This window comes from Drosophila gunungcola, unplaced genomic scaffold (genome assembly GCF_025200985.1).
Source record: "Drosophila gunungcola strain Sukarami unplaced genomic scaffold, Dgunungcola_SK_2 000084F, whole genome shotgun sequence".
Classification (NCBI taxonomy): Eukaryota; Metazoa; Arthropoda; class Insecta; order Diptera; family Drosophilidae; genus Drosophila; species Drosophila gunungcola.
Genome location: NW_026453246.1, coordinates 96,946 through 120,291, shown reverse-complemented (window position 1 = coordinate 120,291; position 23,346 = coordinate 96,946). Strand labels below are relative to the sequence as shown.

Below are 23,346 nucleotides of genomic sequence, written 5' to 3'. Positions count from 1 at the left end.
TTAATTTCACTGGATAATACGGAGGTGGTTTTGTTTTGTTTTCTGCGGTGCCGCTGGTTCCATTCAGCCAAACCAAACCGAATCCAACCAAACCAAACCCAACCAGCCATCAGCATCCACATCAACATCAACTTTGCGGCGACCGCAGCTGCATCAACAACAAAAGTGTCAACATCCAATAATACATCCGCAGATATGCGACAAAAATTGAAACACAGCCAAAAAAAAAGGGAGATCCGAAGCGATTGCTGCACAACTGGACTGCCACAATGACATTGCTGGACATTATGAAATTTTCAACGCGACTGCATTATTAATACAATAAATAATAAATGCAGGACAAAGCGCGCGAGAGGCAACAATAATGACAGCAATCTGTGACTGAACAAGAACGGCGACAAAAACAAAAAACCCAACCGAAAACGACCATCCGCATTTATAAAATGGACCAGAAGATATCGACTGACTAATGTCCTGTCCCACATCGCGTATGAGTTATAAATGTCTTTTACAGTTTGCAATTATTTTCTTAATTAAGCTCTGATTTTAAAGTTTCAACATTTTAAAAACTACATTTTCACTGGCATACAAGTATTAGATCTGCTTCAGATAACAGATAAAATAATGTCTTATATGTTAATAAGTTTTACAAATTAATTTATTTTGTTAAGGTTCTTAGGAAAGATTTGCTCTTTAACTTGTTATGATAAAACTACTTTAAAAGATTGTTTATACGGTTGGTAAAAAATGCAATTAGTGCGAATGTTTAAATTGTTAAAATTATCATTTAATATTCATTTGCCATTTATTTATTAATTTATTATTTTCGGATGAATCTTTAGGCAAAGATGGATGATTCTTGGAATCCTCTAGTCTGTTCGAGTTCTTACAAAATATAAATTGTTATTTTTGGCTAACATTTATTATTTACTATCGATCAGTCTAACATTTTGCTTATTTCTATTTGGTGTATGCTTCTCCGTGCTTCCTTCTGAACTTGGGATGATGTGTTGGGGGTATTCGGATAGATGGATTGTCTCTTGAGTTCCCCTTTCCTAGCTTGTTTGCGTACCATGCTTCTTAGATGTGACAGGAATCTGGGGTCCCACTTGAACCTGTAGCCTACTTTGTGTTGGAAAAAATTAAATTAATTAATTTATAAATAAATTAAATTTAATTTAAATATACATTTTTTCCGGTTCAACATTTGTTTATTTGTATTTTAATGAACTGAGCTTGCTTCTTGGAACACTATAACAAATAAGTCAAAAAAATATATTTCTTAAAATCAATATTATATAATATTTATTAATTTAGAAAATTAATTTTCTCCAATGCGAGATCTATATTCGAATAGGAAAGGACCACTTTTGAGTGGAATTGTCACTGCCCGCGGGTGCATGGGTGTTTTTCGCTGAGGTTGAAGGTCACTCTGGAGGGCTGTGAATTCTGGAGGAGAAGCTTCTTCCTTTTGATCATTTCCTGAGCGAAAAACGGTCCATCGGCCGTTCTTTTCGTGCCCCGAACTACCGGATCCACAAGATCGAATCGCAGACGATTTATCATCTTCTCCGCCTTCGGTATGCACTTCGCCAAATAGGATTTACTTGTGGATTTCACGAGATTCTCGGGCTGCAAACAGGCGATGGACATTCGTTTGCTGGTCGAGTTTTGCAGGCTGATCACCAGATCCTTGCGGCTCAGTTTGGCCAAGAGAACATATTGATTGCCCAGCTCATCGATGTAGTGCATGGCGTATCTGTGGGCATCCCGATTCCAGTTTTTGGGCAGCAATTCACTGGTATTGGTACTGGTACTGGTAATGGTACTCCCCCCGGCACCAAAATCAGAAGCATTCTTGATGCTCCGCAGCCGGTACTCCTTGGTGATTAGAAAGTGGGCTAGGGCCATCAACAGATCGGACCTCTTGCGAATGTTTGGCTGGATCGAGTGGAAAAGCGACTGCCAGTCACATGGCTCGATTTCGGCATCGCTTTCCGTTTTGGTTTCAGTTTTCCCAGCGCCTTCGACCTCCAGAGATTGCAGCGAAATCTGGCTGAGATCTGATGATGAAGTGGTTTCTGGCGTTTCCATAACGATTAAATGGGGCACATCTTTTTCGGGTTTGGCCCTTTTTTCCGACAATTTTGAACTTACTGACAGGCCAAACAAATAACAGATGACTACAGAATAATAGAATGCAAATATTATTAAAACCAATAAGTGTATTCAAAAACTCAAAAAAATGTTATATAATTTATTTATTTAATTAATTGGATAATATTGTGCAATGCCTGAATTAACCACTTGTTGGTTATCTAGTTGCACTCCAAAATATGAACGGTGAAAAGTAAAATGCTCTTTTTTTTATTTCACCTAATGTAAATGATTAAAATTCATAGTTTTAATCCGACGGGTGTGAGTGCACAAAATGTATGCTATTACACATTTGCCATCAACATCATTTAATTGTCGGTGCTCTAAAGCTATACCCCTACCCCATTCATTTTTAAATAAATTTTAGCTATTTAGATTGCTTAACAGTTGATTTGTTATTTTTCGGTTGGTCATTGTGCATAATCGAAAGAGCCGCTTTCGTTTTTAAACGTAAAAAACCTATACATATTGAGCATCAAAAAAGCGATAAGAATACTAGCTAGTTTTCATTTATATAGCGGTCTATATATATAACGTGATTGGGTTTCTACGATTCTGACAACAAATGGATGATTTTAAAATTGTCGTACCATAATTTTGTGTGTGGAGCTGCTCCTGAGGAACTTTAAATCCTATCAGCAAAGCTCACTAAAGGTATTCGTTTCATTGCATTGATTTACATACATATCCGATTTTTGTTTCGACGAATAGCTAAATTTCGGTACATTTTTATACCCGTACCTATTTAATAATATTTAATAACTTAGTTCTAAATTTTATTAACACCTACTTTATGATACATTTGTTATTAAAATGTTGCATTTTTTGTTGCTTGTTTATTTAAATACGAATGACTATCGTTTCACACTATTTTTGTGCGCTTCTCAGTTTTGGCAGTGCATGTTTTAAAAATGTTTTATTTACACGGCCTGGCAAATTGCAATTGGCAGTTGATTTTTGTGGCACAAAAGTCCGTGCCCATGTCCGTGTCGATTTCCTTGCCAGTTGTGTGCTCCCTCTATACTTTTTTTTGTACGCTGCTTGCAGTTTCTTGTTCCCTTGTCACTTTTTTGTTTGTTTTTATTCAAATTTGCATGCTTAACATAATTCATTTCATTTCTGCTTTTCCGCCTTTCCTCTTTTCCAGTTTTCCGTCGCCCCTTTTGTTTGGGATGTCATCGCCGGGCCGTCTGAATTGATGCTGGATTCAATTGGATGCCAGCAGCTTGGCAAGGTCCTTTGTTATGGCACCTCCCCCTCGCTCCAAATTTATATAGATATATATATATAAATATATTTCGATATATATATATAAATGTGTGTGCGGCTTGTGGCATGTGGTAGTTACTGGTAATGTTCTTTGGCGGCAATTTGGGGGATTGCTCTCGGTTTGCTTGCGGCTGGCTCAAACGGCTTAAACGATTGCGGCCAAGTCAAGTCGGTCGCTGATATCGGGCGAAAGCGAGTAATAAATGCGCATCGCATCCACAAGCGGAAATAGACAGTGCTGCGGTTGGCGCCCAGGAAATGGGCACCCTGATGGGGTCTCAAATTTAGTTCAGTACAACCCGCAAATGCGTAAAGTAAGTTATTTATTATTGTCGAAGAAACCATTTTAATTGGACGGGAGCGTTAAGTAAAAATATATTTTTCGGAATTTATTTTGGAAATTGTATACTTTGTTAAATAAAAACAGAAACTTTAAGTGTAAAGAAGAAAAATTTAATTAGCACGTCCAGCAAGTCCGCAGAGTAAGATATTAATTTGTGAATAAAAACAATTGGAAAACCTGCTAAAAGAAAAGCAATGAAAACGTCACAAATTTTATTTCATAAAACAAAAGAGACGTGTTTAATATGCACACATAATAACTAAAAGTTGCCAACGCCAAATTCCACAAAAATGAATTTGTCTTTGAGCTTTATAAAATTTATTGCCTGCGTTTTCTATTAATTAATTAAATTGTTTAAGCCTAACATAAAATTCGATATTAAAAATGTCACAAAACAGAAAATAAATGGCTTAAAGCAGGATATTCAGAAAACTGATTTTGTTGGGCACAATTAAATTTTATTTTATCAATTGGGGTTTCTTTTGGCCAAGCTATTATTATATTATTATCTTTCCAGAAGAATAGTTCTTTGGGCGCGATTTAATTTGAAGTATTGTATTTATAAGCTTTTGAAATATACATTTGAGAAAGAAATCAAATTGTGATGTTTCTTCGTTATTATGCGTAATACAAACAACTCCTCAATTTAAAATTTCAATTTAATAAAGTGCTGTATTTTTCATTTATCGAATAATTCTATTAAAAATATTTTCGAAACCAAAGTGCAGAAAAATTGCTATTTGAGCGTAATTAAATTTGCTATACTTTTAATGACCCGTTTGTGCTATTAAAATTGTGCGGACATGGCATGGCGTGGAACTTATTTTGGAAATCAATAATGGCAACCAAAAATAGCAGCGCCGTGTAGCCGCGGGGCATGGCAACATCGGAGCTGGTGAGATGGGTATCCTGGGTGGCAGGCAGGAAGAGGAAGGAGGTCCTGCCACATCCATGATGCCAATGGTCGCCGCAGAGATTCTGCAGTTGCCTGGCTGACGTTTGGTCGGTCGCCTGTGCGCGGAAATGGCGTCGTTAAATTGGTTCCGCATCCGGTTGCCATTGCCCTCGCCAAAATAACCCACAGACGAGGTCGGGTTGGATGCTAAAGGGGGGCAGGGGCGCAGGATGACAAGGACGAGAGGACAGTTGAAGTTTACTGCCATTTGACTGCAGCTCGATGACGCGATGCAACCCCCGAGGCTGCCGTCAAGGAATCCACTTTGCACTTACATTTCCTCCATTTTCAAACGGGTTTGGGTTTCGCAATGCGAATGAAAATGGAAATGGGATTGCCATTGCCAGTCAGCCAGCCATCCAGCCATCCAACCATCCAACCATCCAACCAACCATCCAGCAGGATTGCAGCCGAAGGACGTCAACTCGAAACGACGGGATTAGGATAATTGTGTCCCGCGAGTGTTGCCTCTGGCTGACGATTGAGAAGTGATTAACCAAAACGGTAAGCGATTCGTGGCTTATCCATGCAAAAGATGCAGACATACAGCACGGTTCACCATTTTAGTATTTTATTTATTAAATTTATAAAATTGTATTTATTATGACTTGTGCTAATTTACAGCCTTTAAACTGAAGTTAATAAAAAATACCTAAACGTTTCTTGGCATGTATAGTTTTTAATTTTTTAGTGTATAGTTCTACATACTTCTTTTTTTTTAATTACAGAGTTTTGAACAGATTTATTTTTTTAATTTATTATTATTTAATGAGTTTTTGCGTTCGTAGATTTGCAATTAATTTTCAGACATTAAATCTTTTAAATAAAGAAAATTACAATTCTACATTCTTTTGGTTTTGTGATATTCTCCTAGTTTTTTGTGTCAGGTTCACCGGAGCGAATTAATTGAGTTCGATGGCCGGATCAAGTGCGCCTGCAGCTCATGTGGCAGCTGCATAATTAAAGCCACCTCCGCCTCCGCCTCCACCTCACCTGTGGAAATTCAATTAACTTTGACTCGTTTGCCCCGAAAGGAGGAGAATATATAGTACGACGTACAGCCGCTGAGGCGTCAATGAGCAACCGCAATTGATATAAATTTCAAATTTTGCAGCCTCTTCGCAGGCACACAGATCCTTTTATGGTCGGGCTGTGCCCTTTTCCCCAATAAAAAATTTAATTTCCAGCCTAATGGTTGTCATGTGTGTGTGTGTGTGTGTGTGTGTGGGCTTGCCTGCTTTGGAAAAAGAAGGCCCTGTCTGCGCCGCCTGCACTAAATTCGCTACTCGCGTTGGCCATAAAGGGCGTCCATCGACTGAAATGAAATAAAAGTGCGCTTGCAGTGTGTGTAATAAATTTTCTGAGTGCTGTCTGCCCTTAGCGCTTTTTAGCCGGCTAACCGGTTAGACGCTGCACCAGAAAAATCCAGATTATAAAGATTTGCAGCCCCAAGGCATAAACTAAGACAATATTAAACAGAAGTAAATATTTTTTAAAAGAGCGTTTCCTTCTTAAACATATAACCAATTATTATAAAAACAGATTTAAAAATATGTGTATAATATTTAAAAATAATAGCTTTCAACTTTAAGTTAAAGCAATTCAATAATTTACTTTTGTAACATCATAACAAATAAGTTGGGATGTCTTTTTTACGTTTAAAGTGGTATCCAAAGTAATACAAAGGATGAAAAACATTTTTTCCGATTAAAAAAACATAATCTAAACCAATATAAATATTTTTGAAAGGAGCTTTTCTTTCCAATTACCTTTTTGAAATCTATTGCAATTCTTGAAACGATGAACAACTAACCAGTTTTTCGAAAATTCCTTTTTTAAATATTAATTTCATAGTTTAAAACAAAACCTTTTAACTTTTATTTAAATCAATTCTTGTAGGTGGTCTTGTAAAACCATAAAAAATATTGTCGTATGCTCTAATTATATTGAAATTACACCAAAAATTAAATAATCGTTTCGATTAAAAAACAAAAATCTTTGCATACTTCTGAGCTCAAATTTCAGACTGGCGAATTCGTGGAGTGTCGTGTATTCAAGAAATTTTAGAAAGTTTTGTGGCGTGCGGGCGGCACGCCTCCTGCTGTTCAGCTATTTTCAGTTCAGTTGCCACAGTTTTCCGACTGCCCTTTTGCATGCCGCACGCAAAAATTGTAAGGGGGAAAAAGAAAAATGCAGAAGGGGAACAAAAAGCGGAGGGCCAAAAGGCGCTTCCAACACCCAAAGCTGAAAAGGACGCCTGGCTGGTCAGGACTCCAGTTGTGGCCAGGACGAAAACCAGTGACCAACGACCAGAACCAGGAGCTCCGGAATGCCCACACTCGGAATCCTACGGACTAAGGTCTACGGACTTTTGATTAGAGAAGTCCAGGGCATTTCCGACAAGCCGGCAGAACAATACACAAATTTATAGTAAAAGTTACAATACCATGTACTGCATTTATTTGCAAAAATGTATGATTTTTAAATGTATATATTTCAGTAGCATTGTTAAAGTAAAACTTATAAAATAATCAATTTATATTTTACTTATTTTATTTATTCTTACCATTACACATACCTTATCATTTTGTTTGAACTTGTATGTGACCTTAACCTATGAATAACGTATACGCCATTACGTATACGACGTGTGGGCAATATCTAATATACATTTTCATTCGCAAAGAACAATTGCCCTGGGTTAGGGTATTCCGCAGGCGGCGATAGAGTTAAGGGAACTCAATCGACCCTGCCCTCGTGCTTTTCAATTTACAAAATACGCCTACAGCCGCTTTTCACGCGTCGCGCACTCAAAAACAAGCAAAAAGTGAAGTTGGAAAATTAAAATAGAAGGAAAACACAAGGCGGGAAACAAAAAGCAAAATAAAAATCGACAGAAAAGGAAAGTAGATGGTAAAGGTATTGCATTCAGGATTCGGATTTCAATGGGCCAAGTTATAGACCCAAAAATAATGGCTTCAAGTCGCCAAAAACCATCTTCAGCACATCATAACTTGGCTTAAATAGCTGGATAATACAATGTTATGCCTTCTAATTGAGTTTTGTTATAAATAAATAAATAACAGGATAGTTTTTTAGTTTGTTTATATTTTGAAAGAGTTTACATATTAAAAAATAATTGTGCTAAATCTCAATACAACAATTTAGCGTCTTACCACTTTAAAATCAAATTAAATTGGATAACGTTATGGGTCCAAAAATTAAGCTTTGGGTATAATTTCTGCATTCCCCATTTTTCGATAAATTTCGCCACCCTTCCGAATAAAAAACGCATTGGACTTTGTAATTTCTTGAAGGGGTTTCTTTTTATTCATAATTCATTACTTGGTTTACATTTATACTATTTTACTGCATGTTTTGGTTTGTTTTAGAGCGACCCAACGGAACCGTATTAATCTGCCCGCTGCTCCCAAGTACCTACAAATAATTCTCTACATCAAGTGCTTTTTTTTTTCGGCCTTCTTCCGTTTCATTTGGGGACTCGTCTTCGCTTTTATTTTGGTTTTATTTTTCTCTTTTTGGGTTTCTCTTTCGATTCGTTAAATTTTAGCTTAATCTTAAGTTTGCTCGTTTCTTGCAACGCATTTTACTTTTTATTTTCTCCGCTCTGCCAATTTGCCGCAATCATTCGAAGTAATTTTCTTAAAATTTCCAAATGACAAACGCCCGCTTTTTACTTCTTTTTTTTATTTTCCTTCACTTACACAAATTGTATTTGACTATTTCCATACACCAAAAAAAAAAAAAACAACATCTATTTCATATGTTCATAATTTATAGGTAAATATGTAATTTGAACGGCGAGTCCTGTTTTGGATTTTCATAAATCTTTTCCTTCAATGCTTAGCCTTCAGAATTTTTAAATGTGGTAAAAAGCATTTGGTAAAACACAAGTTTTTTGGCAAGTGAAACCTTTTATTGCTAAAAAACAGCTAGTAGATTATTGAAGTAGGGGCTGAATATAATTCTAAACAAAACGAAGCAATCAAATATTTATCAACTCTTTTGAATAACAATAAAGTAGATATTGTTAAAACACTTGATAGAAAACTTTTGGAAGCTCGGTTGATCGATGGAAGCACAAAATAAATATTTGAATGAATATAAATTGTTGCAAAAATTTAAAAGAATTGCAAAAAGGCTTTAAAATTGGATTGTTTTCATAATTCAATTTGCTATCAGTTAGAGAAAAATGGAATTCAAAAAATCGAATAGTCGGAAGGTTTGAAAAATTGAAAAACAAACTTTTTGTCATATGAAAAGCCGAGCATTTTTGGGGGAAAAGCAAACGGAAAAGGCGTCAAGCGAAAAGAGGCGAATAATTGCTGTCGACTGTTTTCCACTTCGCCCTTTCTGATTTTCCCTGCACCTTTCACATTTGCTTTTGCAGTTTTTCCCCTTTTTAGAGCAGTGTGACCACATGTCGCTCGTAGGCAAAGCAAATGTAAATCCAAAACAGACGCCTTATGTATACGTTTGTAAACACTCTTCTTGTAGTATTTATCGTACTTTAGATTTGGCCTTTACACTCCCTGTTCGCCAACTTTCTCCTCCTTCCTTGCCTTCTAAATTTCCTCCAGCGTTTCGGGTTTCGGTTTTCTGTTTTCCTTTTTTTCTAACTCTTTTTTTTCTTCACCTGACAGACTTCGCACATTCCCCGTCTGTAACTGTAAATGTATCTGTTTTTGAGTGTGCGTGTTTGTTTGTTTGTTTGTTTGTTAGCATTTTCATTCCACTTCTTTTTTTCCGGTGAAAAATTGACATATTTCGGTACTTGCAACTGGAGTCGAGTCGAGTTGAGTTTAGTTGAGTTGAGTTGAGTTTTCTTTTGGGTTTCCGCTTGGATTTCCGGCACTTCTGCCGCAGACACAAGACTTTGGGAAGCGGTAGCTCCGCAAACTTTTGGCCAGAATGTGGATATGGAAGGGCTTGATTTTGAGTTTTCTATTTATTTAAGGAGAAACGGCCAGCGGTGCAAACCCCAAACAAGTGATTCAATTTGCTCAGATTTTGAGGACCAATTACGTGGCTGCAGGGAGTGCTTTCTTCTTACTTTCATCTGTTTTTTTTTTTTCTTCTTATTTATGGATTAACAGTTTGGTTACTGTTACGATTACGATTACGGTTACTAGTGCGGATTACGGCTGCAGCAACGCGGCTCCCGTTTCTGTTTCGGTTTTGGTTTTTAGCCCAAGATCTTCTTGAAATAGCTAACCGTTTCCGGCTTGGTTAGCGAGCGTCGTCGATTTGGCTTGAATGGCGCCTCGGTTTCCTCCAGGAAGTTGTGTCGCGTTGTGGCTGCCTCGACCTCCGAATGCCCCACCTCCTGGTCGTCGTCCTGCTCCTCCGGGCTGCCCATTCCGTTGTTATCCACCTTGAAGGATCCCTGGTTCAGTGGGGGATACCGGAAAACTGTCTCTTGCTTCGGAATGGGTGTTGTTGCTGGTTTAACTGCTGATGTTGCTGCTGTTGTTGCTGGTCTTCCTGCTGGTGTTGCTGCTGTGGCATTCGATTTGATTTCATTAGCTGCAGTTGGTCTTACAGCATTGGGTGTTGTTGCTGCTGCTGCTGGCGATTCACTGGCAATTACTGTTGCTGCTGTCGTTGCTGATGTTGCTGCAGTGTCTTCAGGTACTTTCACGCCTGTTGTCACCTCCACAGTTGCACCTGTTGTCGCTGTCACGGTTGTTGTTGCTGCTGTTGCTGTTGCTGCTGCTGTCAGCCCCTTCGATGACGTGACTGTTGATGACTGAATTTCCTCTTTGGCTGATATTGCTGCTGGAGTTGCTGGCTTGGCTGCTGCTGCTGCTGTTGTCGCCCTGGTTGTTGTTGTTGCTAGTGTTGTTGTTGTGGTTGCATGCTCGCTGGCATGTTTGGCCGGCGGCACATAGTGCGACTTCACCAGCAGCATTGGCGGTATAAAGCGCGTATTGTCGGCGGACTCGTTGACGTGCGTTGCATGTTGCTGCTGCAACGTTGAGCCTTCGTGCAATATCTGTTGCTGGTGGTGTTGCTGCTGTTGCGAGGGATGAATGGGATGGGCCATGTTGTTGCTGTTGCTGCTGTCGGTGGACGTAGCACGGCTGGCTGTTGTTGCTGTTGCTGGTGGTGGTGTGGCAGCGGATGTTGCTGTCGTCGTGGTGGCCATCGATGAAGTTGCTGCTGCCGTTGTTGATGTTTTCGTTGTTCGCGGCGCAACCATTGTTGTTGGCTCCGGCTTCTTGGTTGTTGTCGTCGTTAGTTCTGGCTGGGGCGTTGTTGTTGTTGTTGTGGTGGTTGTTGTTATGGTGGTGCTGCTAACGGTTGTTGTTGGTCTTATGGTTGTTGCTGGCGCCTGCGAACTTGTGGTGTCCACTGCTTTTGGCGTGGTCATCTGCACTTCAGTTGTTGCTGCTGCTGTTGTTGTTATAGCTAGTGTTGTTGTTGCTGGTGTTGTTGTTGTGGTTGCTGTTGCCGGTGCCGCCAACGTTGTTGTCTTCAGCGTTGTCGTTGTCACCATCAGCGATTCTCCTGCCTCCCCAATTGGCGACATGGTGCGCAGATCCTGTGGCAGGATCTTCTTTTTGTGCGGCAAATGCTCGAATATCTCATTGGATACATCGCTATTGCTGTTGTCATCCTCGTTGAGCGGTATACGCAAGCCCATTCCCATTCCCATTCCCGGAGGCAGTTGCTCCTCACTAAGTGCCGGCTGGTCGCCCAGCATCAGCTCCTCCTCCTCATGTTGCTGCTGGTGAACCAGCGATTTGCGCGACTTCTGTTGCTGCTGCTGCTGCTGCTGGCTGTGTTGCTGCTGCTGCTGCTGGTGGCTGCCCTGCAACTTCTTGGCAAAGTCCGGCGTGATCACCTTCTTGGCCGCCTTCTTCACCGGCTTGGGCACCAAATCCGGTATGCGATACAATCCGGATAGCGAAACGGCACCTGGGGCATCCGCCTGCATTAGTTCACCCAATCCGGGAACGGAAACGGCAGGTACCGGGGGTGCCACCTCGATGTTGATGGCCATTCCCGATCGACGGCCATAGTTGGGCAACAGATCAATGTCGTTGTTCTCCTTGTTGTCCGTGCGAATGTTGTTGATGATCTGCAGCGACTTGAAGTGCGAATTGGTGATGTCATTGATGCGCTGCGCCTCCAGACGCTCCTTGGGACAGATCAGCTGCCGGATGGCACGCTCACGATCCTGCAAAAGGAAAGAGGATCAAAAGATAGGTGAAATGATGTAATTTAGGAAAATTTGTCCCATATATTAGAATACATTTTTATACTACCAAATACCATCGAAACTAACTAATGTCACTTTAATTGGAAACAAACAAATTTTATACGGATTTGATGCCAGCGAAAACCTCTAAAAATACCACAAAGTAGTCCACATAAAATAATGGTCATTAAACCTTCTTTCATAAAATAAAATACAATACATTTTTCAAATTATCATTATAATAACTACAAACTAGAAAAAACATCAAAAAATAAATGAAAATAGTCCACAAATTATTATGGTCATTGATTTTAATTAATATATTATTTTTGTATTTTATATATCATGCTTGCCAAAATCTCAAAATATATCACAAAATAGTTCGCAGAATAATATGGTCATTTTGAAACCTTTAATGATTGAAACCGTCTTATTTTAATTTTTATATACGAATTTTTGAATTGTCTTTTATGTGAAAGTGTTGACATTATATTTTATAAATGATTACGGCTGTGTGCTCACAACTTACCTCCTTGCCCTTGCAGGTGTGTCGCAGGAGTCCCTCCTCCTGGCAATTGCGGATCAGCTCGATGCTGGCCGTGTCCGCCATGTACTGCATGGTCAGGTTGGGCATGTCCTTCAGAATGCAGGCATCCGCCCAGCTGGGCACTAAACGGTGGTGGAGCAGGGGCAGCAGATCAGTTAACTGGAACCTGCAATCCCGCCCAGAAATCGAGCCTTACCTGGCATTTCGCAGAGGAAGGAGGCGGTCTCGGGTCCGCCGCATCGCAGGGCGTGCCAGCGGTAGTCCCGGATGGGATCGATTACGGCGCAGAGCGGAGCGTCCATGAGGGGCAGCGATTCCGCCCAGTATCCAGTATCCGCCACCAAAGGACGAGAGTTCCTAAGCACCCCCAATACAAATATATGATGGATTCAAATTGCAAAAGGAATTGTTTGTGTTTGGTTTTTGTTTATGTTTTCATATGGACCTCTGCACCTAAATATATACAAAAATTCCCATATTTCTTTCACTTAAACTTCTTATTTAATCTTATTTAGAAAACAAATATTTAGTTTTTTTATGCACTTTTATACAAGCCCTAAAAATTACACAAAAATGTAAAAAAAAAAATTAAAAATAAAAAAAACTAATAAAGTAATGCCAACCTGGTTTCTAAGTAAAAAATTCTGGCAAAAGTAAAAACAAATGTACATAGAATAAAAAGAAATGCTTTCAAACAGGAGTCGAACTCGGGCCTTTCTCGCCCAGGTCGCAACCAACTAACGCGTTGCGCCACTAACCACTTGCATTCTATGTGCATAATGCGCCTGTTACATTTACGTTTAACCAAAAATTCAAGGCTAACTTCAAGGAATTCTAAATATAGAACTCAGTAAAGCGCTGCAGCCTTTTCATTGTTATTTTATTATCTACCCTTCTTGGTTTTAATTAGATTGTTTTGTATTTAGTTTTTTTGTAATTTCAACATTGAAAACCGATATCGTGCGGCCAGTCCAATATTATTTTATTAGTTAGTCTTCTTGGTTTCACTTAGTGTGTCATGTGTGTTTTTCGCATTTCTAGTTGGGGCTGCCCCCACTCCGGTCTATATCTATACACAAATGGAGGACCACTATACACATGTCGGCCCCAACAGGACAATTGTCATACAATCCCGTTTGGCTGCATCCCAGTGTCCTGTATTCTGTATCCTCTATTGCGTACATGTATCTGTATCTGTTTCTGTTTCTGTTTTTGTATCCCTGTATCCGTATCCCCGCCCGACTATATGGGCTGCTTTTGTTGCTGGTGTTGATGTTGATGTGCCCGTTTGCTATTGTTGTACTTACGACCACATAAAACGATCCGAGTTCTGCGGTCGCATGAGACCAATCCAAACGATGTCGTTCACATCCAATTCCCTCAGCAGGTCGCGCGTTGCATCGAATTGAAAACTGTTGTCAACTGTAAGGACATCGTCGACACTCACACACACACAGGATATTTGGGAAAAAAAGGGTGTAAAAAAACGAGCAAAAAGGAAGGAAGAGCAGAGAGAATAGTTCAAATGAAAACGAGACTACAAATGGTTTTTATTTGTTCTACACAGAGTATTTCTATTAAAATCGCCTCGTATATTGTTGTTTTCTTTTTCGTCCCCTATGTTTTTTTTTATTATTTTAACTTTTTGTTTCTATTGGGGTTTTTTTTTTTTTTTTTTTTTTGAGTTTCTGCAGTGGGAAGCCATCAGCTCGATGTAACCCTCTAGTGACAACACAAATTGTTAACAAAACGATGTTGAAAATTATTTTTGTTTCCATTTTTGCCGCTCTCGTTCTTGTTCTAGTGTCTGTTTTCCGTTTTCGTTCCTGTTTGCAATTGTTATTTAGCTTTTGTTTGTGTTACCCATTCTGTCACATTTGCATATGGTGCCAAGCCAAAAAAAAAATTCTTTTTCAATGTCAACAAATCAACCCTTGACCCTATAGGCATAGCTGCTAGCTTAATATTAACATACGAAAACGTTGTTTCATATTTAAGAAATGTACTAGAAATTTATGTTTTGCTAACTTAAATTTGATTTAAACTCATCTCGAAAAATAGTATTTTGAACTTTAATAATCAGCTGCTGATCTTGAAAATCTCGCTTTGTTAAAATGCTTTATTAATTAAATTTATAAATTTACACAAAAATCGAATTGAAAAATGTTGTGTTATAAATTTTTATAACCAACTATGACCTCGAGTTTTTCACTTTGATTTATGTATACAAAATACAAGATCGCTAAAACCAACAACAATTTATAAATTTACTTTGCTTGACTTTTACTTCCTCCTTAGTAAAGATCACAGTGTGAACTTTTGTTAAAAAAATCAACTCAATATTGACACACAAATCCAAAAAACTTTGTGTTGAATATGTTTTGTTTTATATACAAAATATATATTAGAATTTTAAGTGTTGCCAACATTAATTTGATTTTAAATCTCCTGCGGTTGATGGACAAAATCCCGCTTTGTTCTAAGCCTTTTGCCTGGATACAAATGCTTTATTATTCAAATGAATAAATTTACTCTGCCTGACTTTTATTTCCCCCCAGTAAAGATCACAGTGGAAACTTTTGTTGAAGGCAGATATATTGGCAACTTTCTGGCACACTATTGAGTCGGTTGTTTTGGGTCATTTGAGCGACCGGGTGATTGTGATTTAGATGCACCGAACCGAACCGTTGGCCATCTTTATCTGGCCACTGTGACCCCAATCTCAACCTGGTACCAGGGAGCCCCTTGGAACCCCTTTTTGCACTGCAGCGACAGCATTTGTCAGGAGGATTTATTGTATTATGAGGTTGGCTTAGAATTCCCCCCGGAATATAAATGGAAAGCAAAAGCAATGCGGTAAACTGTGGTGTAGGGGGGGGTGGGGTGTTTGGTGGTGCTTGGCTGGAAAATGCAGGGCAGAGGTTGATTCTACGGCAAAGCTTTTGCTTTTGGGGTCCGGCCACATAAAAGACTCGACTGTGGCTGCGTCACTTTGCTGTCATTTCATTCATTTGCGAACCACAATGGCAACGTCCCTTTGGCATCTGTCTTTTGCACCCAGTGCCCTGCCTTCTATTCCCTTTTTAAGAGTCCTAGATGCATTCGTTCGTTGCTAGGTGACAGTCTCGTTCGTTGGCCGGACATTTGTAATAATGTCCTATTCCCGGGTTGGTCCTTTTGGTCCTAGGCTCATTTGCATTTTTACTTCGTTCGCCTCGTCTTCTGTTTTTTTTTTTCTCTTTTTTGCGGCTTTCTACTTCTACTTCGACCTCGACTTTAAATTTTCAGGTGGATGTTGGCTTACCCGTAACCAGATTGGCGTGATGAAATTGGCAAACGGCATCGGCCTCAAACCAGGATATGCGATCGCGGAAGAAGCGATAGAAGACGTTCAGACCCTCCTGCGGCATCGTCCAGGTATTGCTCACGTTTACCTGTGAAAACAGAAAACAGAAAACAAAAAACAACAAAACGTGAAAAAGAGTTCATTTGGGTTTATTTGTATGCGAGCGGCGCACAGTGCGTATACGTTATGCATTAAGCATACACCGCGTGGCCCGTAAAGCGTTTACATTTTAATGCCCAAAGCGGGCTGTGGGTGGGTGGTGTGGATGGAGATGGAGATGGAGATTTTTGCTGGGCTGGTAGGTAAAACTCTACGACATTAAAAATACATACAACACACACAACACAGTGGTAGTGGGGTAGGGGAATAGGTGGGGGGTTTTTTTCTCGGATGTAAAATCTGCTTTGAAGCCTGTCCCCATATATTTCATTAGGGCAAAACTGTGCCAAGGGGACCAAAGCGGGGTTGGTCGCAACAGCTGCCACAAAGCAGGATGCTACGCCTCCTCACTCCTCGAGAGATTCCAAAAATGTTCTTTGTAGCATGCCGCGTGCTGAGACCGAGGTACCAACGCCAGGGGAACCAACTTGGGTACTCAGCTCGCCATCTTCATGCCCATTCTCCATTTCCATTTCCATCGTGGAGTGACAGGCAGGCCTCGCTCTGCCACATTAACTAATTAGGAGCAGAGGCCCGGGGACGGCGTTGCATAAATACCCGGCGCAAAATATATATACTTATGCCATAGTATTCGCATAAAGACGGGCAGCGCTAGGGAAGGTGGTTTTAACACACAAAAACACTCTTGTCAAACGGAAATTTAAATAGGTGATTTCCGGGTTGTGTCTTGTATAGAAGGTGCACGGCAACCCTGTCGCCTGAACAACTCTAAACGTATATCGATAACAGACAGGGGAAAAATCAAAAAAGAAATTGGGAATTGTACATAGCAGTCTTCCTTGCGAAAAACAAAGTAGGTGAGGCTCAAGTAGATCCTTTAAAAGCTGTCAACTCGCCGCCGGCGGTAGCGGAGTGAGTAAGGTGTCTGCTCCCCGTTTTCTAACATCTCAGTACCGCCGGTCCGGGTTCGAGTCCCGGTATTAAAGAAGCATGGTTTTACAAAAGACACGCGGGTTATTATCATGTGTAAATACAATATCACACAGATTTAGGTTAAGCATAAAGTTGACCAACTTAGTTTTAAGGCAAAAACAATTTTTTGTTTTTGTTTTTTTTTTAATGAAATCAAAGTTTTATTCCAAGGAAAAAACAAAATGTATCTTCAATAATAAAAACGCTGTATTTAAGCTTGTGAAACAAGAAACTCTTTGAAATGTGAAATCTGCGAAATTCGAAGCTTTAAAAGGGATAAATCAACATTTGCATAATTAGAACACTTCCCGTATCCCTTTTCAGTCGTATAAAAATGCCAGTTGATTGGGATTCTTGGTAGCCTCTTCAATTAAAAGCTTTTCTGACAACTGAATTTTGCTCCTACCTTTTCTTAATTTTTCTACCCAACTTAACTTTGTGTTCATCGTAAACGTACCTAAATATACGTATTTTTTTTGTAAACTAATTAAATTTGTTTTGTGAATATTGCTTAGCAACTTTTTGATGGGAAAATTTTTGCGGCAGAGCTTTTAGTGAAAATCCAGTGAAATTAAGACGAGCCAAAAGGAATGCTGGTCATAAATTAAGAAATTGTATTTCAACTTTCTCAGCTCCCTGGGTTTCCCTGTTTCCGATCTGGGGCGGAAAAAAAAATCGCATCGTATATATGCGGGGTGCGGCAGGCATTTCATTAACTTAATTAACCTTTAATTGAAAAATTCAAAAAGGCAAAAAGCAACTTCTTTGCCATTGTGATGCGGCTAGAACCAAGGGGAGAACTTTCATCTCCTCAGCGCAAAAAAATACCTTCAACAAAGAAATGGAATAAAAGCGGCGATGGCTATACATATCTATATTTTTATGTACCCACGGAAGAGAAGGCAACACTTAGCGCTGAATAAGCCACTTATCAGTCGATTAACTTTGTTTTAATATCCACAAGAGTAATTCCTTCTTTTTATCGTCCAAAGACTTTGCTCGCGAACAAAATACCAATTTAATTTACCCACCGCAATTGCAGTTATAATTATGCATACACAAATACATTTATGGCCGTGTTTTTATGGCTGTTAATATCTTGATGGGCAGTTGCTACAGATTTTCGAGGGTGGCCACGAATTATTCAATTTCAACTCACAGTGGCAACTAGCGCATTTCCACATATGTCCGTGTGAGCGTGTTTGCGCTGGAATCATTAATTATGCAATGAAAATGGCTGTGGATGTAATTATTCAGTTATTAACTTGCAAATCATTTGAATCGACTGCTTGATAAAAAAAGAAATAATTGATAATGTGTATGGTACATTGGAATAATTGATCAATAATTGTGCATCATCAAATTTACTTTGGAGAGTTGCTACATCAGCGATATAAGGACTGTACTACCGGCATTATTATGTTACTAAATCCCTAACATAACTGGAAAATCAGATGCCCCATTAGTCAATGCAACACTCAAACAAAAATTACCCCTGGATGTTTAAAATCGCACGTGAGTTTTAAAGACAATTTCTTGAATTTACGAAAATTCCCCATTAAAGTCAACTTCGAATGGAAAAAGGGAAGATGATTAATTAGAGCCAAGTCGCCATATAAGAAAAAGAAATACTGAGCTATAATGCAGTAGGCTTACAAAAAAAAATAAAATATTATTTTCCCAAGTAAGAATCGAACCTGGATCTAATTTCTACTGGGTGGACTTTCTAATCCCTGGGCCACAACCTGATTAAATATTTTATCTCCTTAAATTTTAGCTATAGGCAGTGGCTATGGGAAATGTTAGCCTTTGTTTTAACAAAGTAAAACCTTTGAAATAAGAAATAATACCGCCTTTGTTATAAAAACAAATTTTAAAATTCAAGAAATATGTTATTTAAGTGTCAGTGGCCATACATTTGGTAAAATGATGTAATGTTTTCTAGAGAGATATTTAAGAAGACCATTTGTGAATCAGTTTTGTCAGTGCATAATATTTGCATCACAAAATGGAGCTGCAACATAAGCTGCTTTCACACTAATAAGAACCGCAATTTAGCAACAATATCGGTTATTTTTGCAGAAGTAATAGGGAAAAAAGTGCAGCATAATCATCTTAAAGCATTATAAAACCAATGTCGTTAGAATCGAACATACTTATCAGATGGAAATGCTGAAGCTACAGAAAGTGCAGCATGCGGCAATTATTTATATTGGGGGCAGTTGACACTTGAGAATGGTTCAAAATTAAAGAAAACAATTTATGAGTTTTAGCAAGGACTAAAGCTGTAGAACTGTAAACTGGAACTGCAGCAGATGTTCTGTTGCCACCGTTTGTTGACTTTTATATTTTTTTCCTTATTTTTTTGTTGCTTTTTTAAGCTTTTCTTGTTCTTTTTGGAGACTCCGCAGCAACTTGCTGTGCAAACAATTCCGCGTTTGCTACTTCTTTTGCAACGCCTCCTGCTGATGTTGCTGTTGTTCATGGCAATGTTGCTGCTGTTGCTGCTGCTGTTGTTTGTCTGCTGTTGCTGCTGCTGTTGTTTGTCTGCTGTTTTTCCCCTAGTTATGCTTTGTTTGTAATTATGATGAAGACATCCCGTGGAAGCGCGGGCGGAGCCGAGTACAAATTAAACAAAAGAATAAGTGAAATCACAAAGCGCTGCAAAAGACTTCTTTGTGTTTGTATAATTTTTGTATTTGCATTTGCATTTTATGAAAGTGAAGCATATAGTAGAGCGGGTAACTAGCTAGGACATTGCATCCCCTGCCTTTTTCCCCAGACACAGCGCAATTTGCCGTGTGGATTTCTCTGAAAAAGTGCTCGGTTTGCACCTTTTAATCATGGTGAACAGCGGGGTTTTTATTTTATGGTACTTTTGAGCAGAGAAGAAATTAAGTGCTAAGCGCTTGAAACCAAACATTTAGCAAAAGGATTTAATGAGATCACAAACTTTTAAAGTACTTTAAAAGGATGTTTTAAGAACTTGCAGTTAGGCATGCATATTTTGAGAACGCATATTAGCATGGCAAAAGTACTTAAACTTTTAAAAGCGTCGCATATAAAGCTTTTTCTTTGGAGAGAAGGTAGTGAGTAAGTTGAACAATTATTAAAATACCCTTCTTTATAATCTCCCTATCATTTCTGATGGTAATTAACATGCATATATACATATATATATAGATATTTTACAGCTCTTGATTAAAAGCACTACATTTTAAAAGTAGATATATAATATATACTCCAAATGCAATGCATTTAATTCATTTAATTGATTACATTTTGAAGTAGATATTCAAGAGCTGTAAAATATCAATTTGTTAAATCACCATCGGAAATTATAAGCTTTCACTTAGACAACATTTGAACAACTCAGAAATGCTGCACAATCCCAATTTTTTTTAGAGCTTTAAGGTCTTTAACACGTTTATTATCCTAAGAATTGGTATTCAAGCTTCATTTTCTTCCTTTTCCCCTTCAGAGTCGGACATTTTTCCGTAGTTACCATGCGCTCTTAGCCATCAGTTAAAACTGTATTATTTGCATACTACCTCAGCTCAGATCCGAAACAAATTGTGAATGCATAATGTGAGTTGATTTATCTCTTTTGATAACGTTAACATGCCCCATTCTCCATTCTATGTTCGCCAAACTTAGTTCACCTTCGCCGTCAGTCAGCTCAAAGGGAAATATTTTCATTTTGCTCTCCTTTATTGGCTTTTTACCAAGTACTCGAGCGATTATAATGGAGCCAAGGATGATGAGGATGGGTATGAGGATGACGATGCGGATTGGGGGCGGCACTTTGGCCCGGGGTGTCAACACAATCAGCGCCTGCGGCACCTTCAAGTGGCTCCAATCTTGGCCCGAGTCGTGCGTGAATCATAAGTATCTTGTCCCAGCACAGCGACTATATCCATTTACATACATACCTATGTATATATACACATATATGCAGATGTATGCTAATGTGGCAGCCGCAAAATGGGGCGCGTTTAAAAATCAAATACGCCCGATGGCGCTTGATGGGTGTGTGTCTGTGTGTTTGAGTGTGCATTAGCAATCCTTTTGATATATTGGCATATACTTTATACCACCTGACTTCATGTTTTTTTTTATTTAGCTGAAATTGTGCCACAAAAGCTGGCAAGTCGAGCGGCTTATTTATGAATTAGCAATGTGATTTTTGAGTTTTGTATTTCCTCTGCGTTCGGAGCTGTTGCTGCTCCTGCTGCCATTTTTCGCTCACCTCTGCTTGGGAGCTTATGTTTCTGATGATTTACACCCCATAAGGTTGGCCATTATGCTAATGAAGCGTCTGGAGCCACGGAGTGGGGCGACCAGGCATTATGTACTTTTATGGCAATAATTTCTGCCCACGGTGCGTATGAGCGATGGCAGGCAAGGTGGAATGTTCAGACCTGCCTCGATTGGCAATCAAAAATAAGCAGTATAGCAGAGGTTATGGTACACAGGAAAAAATTATGGAAAGATAACGAAGAAATTGCAAATGCTTTGTTTTGGGTAATATTTTGAAAAATGCATTGCACGGAACCATTTTCTTTTCTAGACTTTGAATTTCAATAAAGTTTTTAAAGATTATGATCATTATACTGCTTAGGGACTAAGAACCTTTTTTATACTGCAATTTAATTTAATGAAATCCAATTGCCGAAAGTCTAGCTCATTATATTTGTCGCATGTTTTTCTGTGCAATTGAAAATGAAAACGGATGACGGGACCATCGAAAAGCTGCAGCTCGTGTTGGAGTGGCTCCTCCGTTAGCTGCTCAATTTGTCGATGCTGCGTTCGAGCATCCTCGATGTGCGTCAAGTGGCAATTGTGCAGCCAGCTAGGCACCCACAGCCACCCACTCCACCCCACGCCACCTGGAATTTCACCCCACCGACGACAGGTGGTTTAGAAAAGTGGGGCCATAGGTTGTATAAATAACGATGACGCTGGGTGGAAAAGAAAGAAAAATATGCACAGAAATAAATGAAACGAGAGCGTGACCCGTCGCCTTGTATAAAATATATCGTGATGTCACATTGCCGCTGCAATGTCCTTGGCAGGTCACCACCCATCCTGCCATTCCTGCCATTTTGCACCCATCCGCCACCCATTTTCCGCCATTTCCACCCATTTCCACCCCCTAAGACAGACAGTGGGACATGTAATTGTAACAGACTGTGCCAAAAACAGCGGCAACAAAGCCTTTTTTACCCACCCACAAACCTACACCCCCTGGAAAGTTAACAATGGACAAGGACGAAGGATAACACACCACCCACTACTATACAAAGGAAAATGGGGAAGGGGGAAAGAAGAAAGAAGAACGGGAAACGAAGCTGCAGCTGTCAACTGTCGCGCTTGCTTACATGCACGGAAAATTTATTAAAATTGAAGACAACCTGCACTGCACTGCTGGCAAGTCGTTTTGTCAGTTTGTCACAGTGTCAGCCATTCAGCCAGTCAATCCATCAGTCAGACAGTCTTTCAGTCATTCAGTCAGCCAGTCATTCAGTCATTCTGCAGATGAGTGCGTGACACGAGGGCTTAAGGGGATTAAGCGGGGGCGAGATATGGAGGGAAATTGCAATCTGGCCAGTCAATCAGCGAGGTGAGACAAGTGGAGAAAATGGGGAAAATGCTGCAATGGGGACATCTCGATAAAAGATGCAGAATTCTCGAGAGCTTAAATCTTGATAGAAGACAAGTTAGGATGCAGCAAATGCAAGTATTTAAAGGTTATATGTATATGAAGATTTAAAAAACAACCAGCTGTTATATAAAATTTAAAACCTACATTTATATTATATAATATTTTTTTTTATTAATTTGCTACCATAATTTAGAAAAGAAAACAAATTAATCTGGATTAATTATATAGAAAATTTAAAATAAAGTATTTCCTTGCAAATTTTTCAAGAAATGCACAAAATGTATATTTCTTAATAATACTAAATCAAGATGCCTCAATAAACCTTTAAGAAAATTCATTACCTTTAAAATGCGATGATTTTTCAACGAAATTTTATTCGACACTATTTTGCAATGCCAAAAAGCACTTAAGAAAATGTTTGCAGCTTCAAAATAAGATGATTTTGTGCGCTTCATGGGTTAATGGGGCAAATGGGGCCGCCAATTAGATGGCGAGAAGGACATGGACAACGGCATGTGTTCTGGGTGCAGCCCCAAGGATAACATCGTAATTTGTTGTGCATCGCCTAATCCTTGCGCTACTTTCGAGCCAATGTGAATTATGCGCACTTAAGTCAACTCATTGCCGCACCCCAGGACCCGAACACATCCAAGCTCATCCTGCCACACGGATTCACAGTCACTTGCTTCTCTATGTATTTGTGTGTGTCTGTGTGTGTGAGTGTGTGAATTTTCCACCGCTTGTATT

The 23,346-nt window shown here is 39.2% G+C and overlaps 2 protein-coding genes across 4 annotated transcripts in view; both read right to left on the bottom strand.

Moving 5' to 3' along the window:
- Window positions 1-1,328: 1,328 nt before the first annotated feature.
- LOC128264901 (proteasome inhibitor PI31 subunit) lies at window positions 1,329-2,171 on the bottom strand. The gene has a single exon (XM_053000614.1). The coding sequence runs from the start codon at window positions 2,092-2,094 to the stop codon at window positions 1,384-1,386; it is 711 nt and encodes a 236-aa protein (XP_052856574.1). The 5' UTR covers window positions 2,095-2,171; the 3' UTR covers window positions 1,329-1,383.
- A 5,853-nt stretch (window positions 2,172-8,024) lies between these two features.
- LOC128264885 (mucin-5AC) overlaps window positions 8,025-23,346 on the bottom strand; it is a 28,108-nt gene continuing 12,786 nt past the window's right edge. For all 3 annotated transcript variants that reach the window (XM_053000590.1, XM_053000591.1, XM_053000592.1), the window contains exons 3-7: window positions 15,801-15,930; window positions 13,804-13,918; window positions 12,693-12,853; window positions 12,479-12,618; window positions 8,025-11,928 (exon numbers count right to left, since the gene is read on the bottom strand). In XM_053000590.1, coding sequence (XP_052856550.1) covers window positions 9,931-11,928; window positions 12,479-12,618; window positions 12,693-12,853; window positions 13,804-13,918; window positions 15,801-15,930 — 2,544 coding nt within the window. In that variant the 3' untranslated portion in view covers window positions 8,025-9,930. The remainder of the gene's footprint in view (window positions 11,929-12,478; window positions 12,619-12,692; window positions 12,854-13,803; window positions 13,919-15,800; window positions 15,931-23,346) is intronic.